The sequence below is a fragment of the Plasmodium fragile genome (genome assembly GCF_000956335.1).
Source record: "Plasmodium fragile strain nilgiri unplaced genomic scaffold supercont1.3, whole genome shotgun sequence".
Classification (NCBI taxonomy): Eukaryota; Apicomplexa; class Aconoidasida; order Haemosporida; family Plasmodiidae; genus Plasmodium; species Plasmodium fragile.
Genome location: NW_012192583.1, coordinates 16,112 through 25,994, shown reverse-complemented (window position 1 = coordinate 25,994; position 9,883 = coordinate 16,112). Strand labels below are relative to the sequence as shown.

Sequence of the window (9,883 nt, the reverse complement as noted above, 5' to 3'; positions counted from 1 at the left end):
TTTTTTTTTTTTTTTTTTTTTTTTTTTTTTTTTTGCATATTTTGTTCATACGATTTTTTACTCTGATTTTATTGTTTTTCATTCTGTTTTGTGTTGACTTGTCTGCGTTGATTTGCTTGTGTTCATTCAGTTCTGTTCATCTGTTACGCGCGCATCCCTGTGTTTCCACTGACATATTGATTACCCCCACTTTGTAAACCTTGGTCGCGCTCGGTATAGTAATAGATCGTACTTACATTGGATGAACTTCCCTTCTTCACTTTGTGAGTGCCTCACGCTCCCTTCCCTTTTTTCGTGCCCCGCGCAGGATTGAGGGAGGCAGAGCCAAAACTCCACGTGAGAGCGCACAAAGAAAAGAGGATAATTCTCTTTTTTTTTTCTTTTTTTTTTTTTTGGCCAATCTTTTTAAGTACGATTTGTCATACATAAACAGACGTATATTTTTAATCAGGAGAATTCCTATACGCCTAACTTACGTGCACAATCCTCATAAATACCTACAAGTGCAATGCATGCCTTGCATGTGCATGTGGTTGCCATCGTGTTTGCGCATGCGCGGCCCGGTGAGGACCTATGCAACGCTGCATCGTGTGTTGGTTCTCCACTTTTTAGTTATTTTTAATTGTGATGACTTCATATAAGTGAAACGCAGCTCTTGTGTTTTTAAACTTTGCCTCTACGTATCTTTTTGACTCTCTCGCGCACCAGCATATTCGTACATATATATACATATATGCGAGCGTGGCACTTTTTTAGTTCCATATATGATTTTTTTTTTTTTTTTTTTTTTTTTGCACATCTCATTTGATACCCCTTTGTAGCGTCAGTGTTTTTCCCCATATGATTGCATAAGTACTGAGTCACTTTACCCCCCTTTTTAACTTCACGGCGTTTGATCGTGCGCGTGTACAAAGATCGGTGTGGTCGTGTGTGCGTGCTTTGTATACCTGTACGTGTTTGTGTTCCTTTACTTGTTTGTATTTCAACACTTTTTTGTAATTTCAACACTTGTTTGTAATTTCTACACTTGTTTGTAATTTGTACATTTGTTTGTAATTTCTACACTTGTTTGTAATTTCTACACTTGTTTGTATTTCAACACTTGTTTGTAATTTCTACACTTGTTTGTATTTCAACACTTGTTTGTATTCCTATACGTGCAAATCTTCACATGTAAGGAACCCCTCGCCCCCCATCGTAGAAAGAGAGAGAAGAGAAGCCTAAGGGTAACAACTCTTTTGGCCGTGTTTTTTTCGCATTTTGTTAGCATTTTTTTTCGCATTTGTTTGTAATTTTTTTTTCCCCCTGTCCTTTCACAAGGACAACCTAAACGAGCGGTTAAGTTGAAGCTGAGAAAGGAGTGAACGTTTACGTGTGTCCATTTGTCCGGTGCGTTGTAGAAGTAGAGTCGGAGGAAGTGTATCGTCCGTACGCCGCTCCAAGGGTGAGAAAGACCCCAAGAGCGCTGATCTAATAGAGAAAACGAAATACATGCCGGAAGCGATACGTTGAAAGTGTATGTAAATAAACACACGGACTCGTAATAATAATTGCGCAGGAGGAATTAAATGAGTGCACGAACTACCATTTGTGCCGACGAAAAAAAAAAAGGAAAAAAAAAAAAATGGGAGATATATAAAATATATCATATATGTAATTAAATATATATGAGCACAAAGTGCATGCACACCCAACAAGACAATACAAAACGACTCTAACGAGAAAGAGGCGAGAGACAATGAAAGCGTCCACCAAAAGTTAAAATTTCCGTCAAATAACAAAAAACCCTACTACGAAGTACGTTGTATAAATGATCAGAGCGCTACTGCTTACAAGAGAGAAAAAAAAAAAAAAAAAGCTAGCTAGCCACACCCTACGGAAGCGTGGGCAAAAAAATAAAAGCGGTCCGTGAGTACCATGACCAGTGTGAGTGGTATGCCGAAGGTGAGCGTCGTTAAGGTGAACGGCAGCTCCAGCACTAGCAGCTCTAAGGACACCTTAATAAACGACTCCGTCGAGTGCAGTACAGGAGCTAGTAGTTGCAACGGCTACCAGCCCCTCGTTCATAATTATTACATGCACAACCAGAATGGAGGAAACCCACACAGTAGCGGTAGCAACGCAGGCGGGATTGGAAACTCACAAGACAAGAGTAATCACAATTATCACTCGAGCAAATCTCCTAGTGGACTGGGGGTCAACGTGGACGAAGGGATAGAAGATGAAAAAAATAATAATGGAAGTCAGGAGGTCTCCTCCCTAGAATCAACTAATGGAATTTATGCAGATCACATGGGTCGCCATAATGGTACTCAGATGAATAATCAGTTTGCCCATTTTACAAATATGAATAATGGCAAGAGAGGGAGTGGGATTAATCTTCCGTACGATGCTGCATTTATTAGTACCGACAACCCAGCGAATCTAATCGATTATGAAAAGACAGGAGGGAAAGACAGTGACGTCATCCCCCCAGGGGTTCTAGAATATCTTAACTACTGCAGCAAGTATGCTAATGGGTTCAGCAATGGGTATGGTAATGGAGGGGAGTTCCAGAGCCACATCTATGCGAGTGATGGTCAGGGAAAAAATGCCCATGAGAATGATGAAGAGTTTTACTCGTTGAATAATAATGCCATCTGCCCCAGGGGAAGTGAACACTTATTCAATGATGGAAGGACTGGTGATGAGAATGCCAACAATAGTAGGATTCATAGAAATAGCATGCTGGCTTATCACGACTCGCCGAATAAATATTTTGAGGGCCGATCACGTGCAGGAATTTTTATGTCGCCCTCCTATGGAGGGAAGGATAAAATTATGAACATGTCACATGGTAATAACCTTATTCATGAGAATGGAACGTCGACCACGACTACTACCTCCACCACGGCGACTAGCAAAGATGCTAATTATTATGGACCATTGCGCCACGAACATAATAACACTAGTGTTTTTTTAAATGGCGAGTGTAATCAAATGGCGGAGGAGGAACTGGGCCTGATGGAAGAGGATGAACAAGATAGCGGCATGAAGTGGCAAAGGTTTAACAACAGCAAGGCTACACACAACGGCTTCCCCCTCATGGGTACCATCAACCACAGTGCAGTTTCTGCTTTTCATAATGGTGGGGCTATGCATAATGGAAGTCACTTTAATGGGCTAAACGATTATTACCAGAGTCGCATGTACAGCACGCATGGCGCAAATGGCATGGACGAGGTGGACGCACTAGTAGGGATGCAGGTGGGCCACAGGGGGTACTACGACGCACTCACTCTGAGCGACTATCGCGGGTTAAACAAGGGCATTACCCAAGGAACGAAAAGAGGAAGGAAGAGGAGGAGCGATGGTGCCATTGCATCAATGGCTGCTATCGGAAGAGAAGAGCACACACTGCGCAACTGCAACAATTGCCGTAGCAGTCGCCGCAGTAGTAACCGTAACATTTACCGAACCTCTCGGCGCGGTAGTCGTTTGAGCAGCCAACGGGCTAGCCGCCGGGGCAGTCGTCGTGGAAGCGGCCCGGGGACAAGCACCGGCACCAACGTCGCCCCTACCATCTCCCCTAACATGGCCACTAATATCACCCCTAACATGGCCGCTAACATCGCCTCCAGTATCGACCTGAACTTCAGCCTGAGCGGTGCCCGCAATTACACCGCGAGTCGCGCCCTGTCCCCGTCCACGAACAATCAGGCCAAGCCATGCAACTACCATTTGTTCAATGTCTCCTTTTCATATGTTAAGAAGAGATACAACTTTAACTCCAGTGTACGAAGGAATTATATTTTCTTCAGGAAGAATTATTATGGGACAAGGAAGCTGTGGTTGCAGCTAAACATGCGAAAGCGTGTATGTGGGTCTGTTGCCCTAAGGATACTCGCTGCTGCTGCTGCTGCTGGTACAGGCGCGATAAGTGAGGGAAGAAGAAGCTACTACCAAATGGTTCGTAATTTTGTTACCAGTGGAGAAGGAGAAGTAACGGCTCTGAGTTCCTTTGCGTATGCGAAGGGAGGAGTAAGACGAGGTGACATGGGAAGAGCAAGAGGAACGGAGCACGAGGAAGAAGAAAACGATATTATATTAATAAACGAACAGAGTGGAGGAGAAGAGGATGAAAAAAATTGCAGCCTGAACAAAAATGTGAAAAAAAGGAGAAAAAGAAGAAAAGGAGTCCTCACAGTAGCTAAAAACAAATCAAAGAGGGCTCGTGGCAAGAACAGACTAATTACAGAGGATAAGAAAAGGACCCTTGGAGCAGTGGGAAGAACAGGAAGAAGTAGAGCAAGAGGAGCGAACACAACTACAAGCAAATTATACAACAGCCCACTAGGAATGCGTATTAATGGTAGTAGTAGCAGCACGGTAAGCGATAGGTACAAAAACTCCTCATCCATGCGATACACAGGAAATGCAAATGTAAGCACGAACAACAAGGGCCACTACATGAATAACAATAGCTTAGTGGATGACCTCTCAGATGAATCTTTCCTCAATGACACTGCGAGAGGAAACAAAACAGATGATGAGTGCATATACAGAGGTAACAACAGAAAGGAGAAACAAAAGGTCAAGGTGAAGGAGGACAAAATAATAATATGCAGTGACAGTATGCATTTGTGTAAGTATTTAAGTGATGATGATATCACGTACGAACTGTACTGCAATTATTTTTTTAAATCGTTGGAGAGCATTTCTGTGGCTAGCTACTTGAGGTATTTCAAAATTGTTAATAGGAAGAGGCTTAAGTTGAAGGCCAAGCGCATGGCGCCGCAGCTGACCTTCAACTACCAGACCTTCCTCACCTCCATCCTTAGCACCAATGAGTGGAAGCACCGGGGCGGGGTGGAAGTGAAGGAGGAAGTGGCGCAGCTGGGCGACGACGCGAATGAAACCAACGACGCGAATGACGCCAATGAAACGAACGAAACGAACGAAACGAACGATGCGGGCGAGCAAAAGGGAGACGCCTGCGCGGAGGAGGAGGAGGATGAGGTTGTCACCAAAGCGGATGAATCGGTTAGAGAGGACGAATCGGTGAAAGAGGATGAACCGGATGAATCAGACAAAGAATACGAATCGGTTAAAGAGGATGAGTCGGTTAAAGAGGAAGAATCGGTTAAAGAGGAAGAATCGGTTAAAGAGGAAGAATCGGTTAAAGAGGACGAAGCGAACGCATCAGTTAAATATGAAGCGGATGCAGCTGATGAAGCGAATGACGCGGACGCATCAGTTAAATATGAAGCGGATGAAGCCAATGCCGCGAAGGAAGCTAACCAATTGAGCAGAGACCAGCGCACCCTGCAGCGGCTGCTCAACCAGGACAGCGAGGATATACTCGAGTGCACCCCAAGAAACCCCACATTCCTCTTCTTCATTCACAACAGCACCCTGGTCACATGCTTTGAAAATATCCTCAAAAATAAAGTGATAAAGACCAAGTACATTAAATGCCTTAGGGAAGTGTTACTCAACTTGAGGGAGAAATTCGGTGACGTCGTTTTGTCTGCTCAGTTCCGTGGAGTGGGAGGGACCCGACTGATCCATGATCATTACAATGAAGGGTACATCCAGGGGGAGTTGGAAGATATCGGTGACAGCTTCAAGGAGTGCTATGAGGAAGGAGAAGAGAGTGGTGACGATGGAGGAGACATGCTGCACGTGGCCAGTGCGAGTGGAATATTGGGTACAGAATCGGTGAGAAGACATAGAGGAAGAAATGTTGATGTTGGAGAAGATGGCGAGGCGGGAGCAACAGGAACAGTGATGAGTGGCACTGCAACGAATGGTGGTGAAAAGAAACGAGTGAGAGGCAGTGGAGGTGGTCGTGGAGGTACATCACCTGGTCATACGAACAAAAGAACAAGGGGTACTGGTATGCAGTCAAGTCGATCAAGAGGTCGAGGAGGAGCCGCCGCCACCGCGGAAGCAGCAGCACATGGCAATGCCGCCAGCGGGTACTCCTTAAGAAGGAAGGGAGCCAATGGAAAAAAATTCAGCTACCGTAATTTTGAACAAAAGTACAGTAATAAATATTTTATTAACGAGGATGCGTACCCTACCAAGGACGCATGCATGAGTGGAAAGCGACGGAAGACTCACCAAGAACAGCAAGAGGGCGCCATGCTTGCACCGATGGAACAATTCTACAATGGAGCCGCAGAGGGAGAAAAATTCGAGGACATGGAAGCCATGGGATATCACCAGCATATGATGCGAAGAAGTTTAAACGAAACCGTGATGAACAATATGAACGAAATGAACTACAATGATCATATGAACTTAAATGATTTTCATATAAAAGGGGAAATGAAGGATGCTAATGAAGCAAATTATAATTATAACATGGAAGAAATGGGTAGGAGAAAACCTGGAAGAGGTGCAGGGATGCACATTGTGGCCGAGAACAACAATGGTGAACATGGCGAGTACAATCATGAAGGAATGGTGGTAGATGTGAAGGATGAAATGTCTGTGGAAAACAATGCACATGAGCAGCAGCATGGGATGAGAATGGCGACGACGACCACCACCACTACCCCCTGTGTTGACACAGATGGAGGAAAGAGCAGCATGGGAGGAGTAGAAGGTACGAATGAAAATATTGGGGGAAGTGCGGAAGGAGGATTGAACACTTCGTCTTCCACAAATGATAACAGCATGATCGGTGTGGACAACAGCGTAGGTGTGGATGTAAAAGGAAGGAACAAGAATAAAAACCCTGAAAAGGTAGAAGGAGAAAAGGTTAAGAGGAGAAGGAGAAGCAATGCTAATAAGAATAATGAATTGAGGACATATGGAGGAGTCTTGAAGGAGAACCCAAATAACTACATGTACAAGAATTTTTCCACACATAAAAAGGCAAGTAATTTTTCTTGTTTAAATTTTAAAGAAATAAAAGATATGCTGAAAGATTTGACTGTGTTGAAAACGGGTTCTAATTGGAAAACGTACAAGATGGAAGATGTACCCAGCGAGCTGTATAAGAACATTCGCCCGATTAACCAACGGGTGACTGGGTTCAAGACTGTGTTGCTTGTGGATGAGCTGTTCGAGAGACTGTGGGAGTTCCCCAGCACGGAAGTCATTAAGGTGCGCACTGTCACGCGTGGAGACCAGTTCATCGGGGACGTGCGAATTGACTTTTACTACCGCCAGAGCGAGCGCACCCTCTGCCGCGCGTGCGGCCGCCACATCCTCAAGCAGAAGTTCGCCACGGAGCACTACCAGAGGAATATAAGTAAGTGGAGGAGCGATTACAGTTGTGATGCAGTTGCGGCGCACGCATAATCGCGGTGCATGTATAAGCGCAGCGCGGTGACAGTTGTGATGCACGTTTGTATCGCCCCGTTCATTTTTTTTTTTGTTGTTTTTTTTTTCCCCCTTTTGTAGACTGCTGGAAGGAAGTCATGTGGAGATTGGGCATCCCCGAGTTGCACTACTACAACTCAGTTCAGAACGAGTAAGCAGGCGGACCCTCCATTCCCAATACGTGTTTGCATATGTCCGCGTGCGTTCATGCGTGTGTATATACATATACACACATATATGTGTACATATGTACATGTGTGCCCCCCCCCGCAGCTTCTTCGAATCGCGCCCCGTTAACATGGAGAACAACAACGACCAGGCGATGCTGGATCGCACCCTGACGCTGTACAACCAGGAGCTAATCAGGAAGGCCACGGAGTTTGTGAACGACGAGCTAAAGTACTACGAAGAAAACGTGGTGACCAAGCCAAGAAAGAATAAAGGAGGAGCTAACCAATGCTTTGAGCTAGACATTTTGATCCTCGACGACAACAACATAATCCTACCGACAGTGAAAAACGAAATGGATGAACCCTATTTTGAAATTTCTGGTATCTACCCTAATAATGGATTCCCGGATGAAAATTATTCAAAGAATTTCTGCTTCATAAAAATAACCTTTAATAAGTTAGGAGGAATGGTGTTGAGGGATTTGTTCACGCTGGAGTGTGAGTTCCTAGTCGACTGGGGAGATAATTTATTAATACAAGCAAAGAAGTACACATTGCATGAAGTATATAACACTTCTGAATCGCATGACATTAATTTAAGGAATTTATATGACCAAGGGTTTGCTTACCTACGATGTAACGTTCCTCAAAAGAGCAACGGCAAGGTCAATTTAAAAGTTCGTATTCCTAAAACGGTGTGGCATTACTGGGAAGCCATAGCAGATGAGACACTAAAAATTAATTATGAGTTTTTAAATAAGAATACTGTGTGCAGGCAATTACTGTTCTGTTCTTACATGGACAATGTGAATAAGAATATCGCTCAATATGTGAAGAATTCCTCCAAAGGGGGAGTGGGAGTAGGAGGAGAAGGAGCAGCAGCAGCAGGGGGGGGGGATGTTTGCGCCAGCGGCAGTGGCAATGGCTACGGCATGGATGGCGCTGTAGAAAATTGCAACAACGACAATAGGATGGACCAGGCGATGCAGAATTCGATGGACAACTCGATGGACCATTACTCCCCTTACCACTCACACCACCATGGTATGCACCACCACGGAGCCAACGATCCCAACGGCATCCCATTTGACTACCCAAACATGGAGGACGAGTACCCCCACAGGACGTCTTTCATGGAAGGGAAAAAAGTGAAAGGGGGAGGAGGGGATAACGGAAACGGCAGTGGTGGCAACGCTAGCAGAGGTGGTAACAATAACAACGCAAGTGCAAACGGCAACCACCACCCCCATGACCCATCAGAGCACATTTCCGTAGGAGGAAAAGTTATGCATTACGGATTTGGGTCCCCTAAATCACAAATGAACAACCTTACCGGCACCATGAACGCGGGCAGACTTATGTATTTGCATAATAATTCATACACTAGCATGGACTACGCCCTCATGAATAACCTACCCCCTCTCCACGCATTCCCCAACTACACCATCAGCAGCATGCAAACAGAAGCCGACACCAACTTTGCTAAAAATTTTGATCAGTACAACTCCCACATGGAATTGAACTACTGATGGGCGGGAGCGGATCAGAAGCGTGTTAGAAGCGGAGGAGGAAAACCCCTTTCTCATTTCCCCGCACCCACTTCACGTGCGTGTAACAACACTTGCACGGCAACGAGAATTACGCAGAGGTGTTGGGGTAATTCACCCACCATCTTTACATACACACATTTTAGCGCATGCGCATTTTTTTTTTTCTTTTTTACCTTTTCATTTCAACGTGGGCAAGATATAGCAAATGCAGCGAATGCATAGCGAACCTTTTTTTTTTTTTCCTTTTTTTTTTTTTTCCTTTTTTCTCTAACACCGCACGTAAATGTTCACCAAGTTTAAAAAATTTCCTTTTTGAAATAAAATACAGCTTTTATTTTATATCTGCTTTGTGTGGCGCACCAGTTTTTTTTTTTTTTCCCCACCAAGCCAAGCACATCATATGTAGCCTGCCTCGTAATTCTTTTAAAGGGTTCCTTTTTTCCCCCTTTTATAAGGCTACGACTGACCGTCCTGTCCGAGCCAAATCCACCCAGTGAGACTGTTCTCTTTTTAATTGGATGGACGAAGCAGTTTGAATAAAGCCGTTGGGATGAAATGCAAAATGGGCATAAGGGCATATATAAAAGAAAAACACAAAAAGTGGCCAAGTGGAGCGTGTGGAGGGGGAAGATGCCCTTGCCAGCTCGTCACACTTATTCGATGCGCGGTGTTCAAGTAAAAAAAAAAAAATGCATTAAAAAAGCGCTTTTGGAGGAGGGAGACAGTCTTTTTTTTATACCCTCGCTGGGGGCTATCTTTTCACTGAGATAAAAAAAAAAACTCACCTCCCCTGGGATTACTTCTCCCGCGTGCATACTTTAAAAAAAAAAAAAAAAAAAAAAAAAAAAA

General features: G+C 44.3%; 1 protein-coding gene across 1 annotated transcript; it reads left to right on the top strand.

Moving 5' to 3' along the window:
• Positions 1–1,917: 1,917 nt before the first annotated feature.
• On the top strand, positions 1,918–9,013 carry AK88_00326 (uncharacterized protein; the record flags this gene model as incomplete). Its single annotated transcript, XM_012477977.1, has 3 exons — positions 1,918–7,243; positions 7,396–7,465; positions 7,588–9,013. 3 exons carry the CDS (start codon positions 1,918–1,920, stop codon positions 9,011–9,013), a joined length of 6,822 nt encoding a protein of 2,273 aa, XP_012333400.1.
• Between the last annotated feature and the right edge of the window lie 870 nt (positions 9,014–9,883).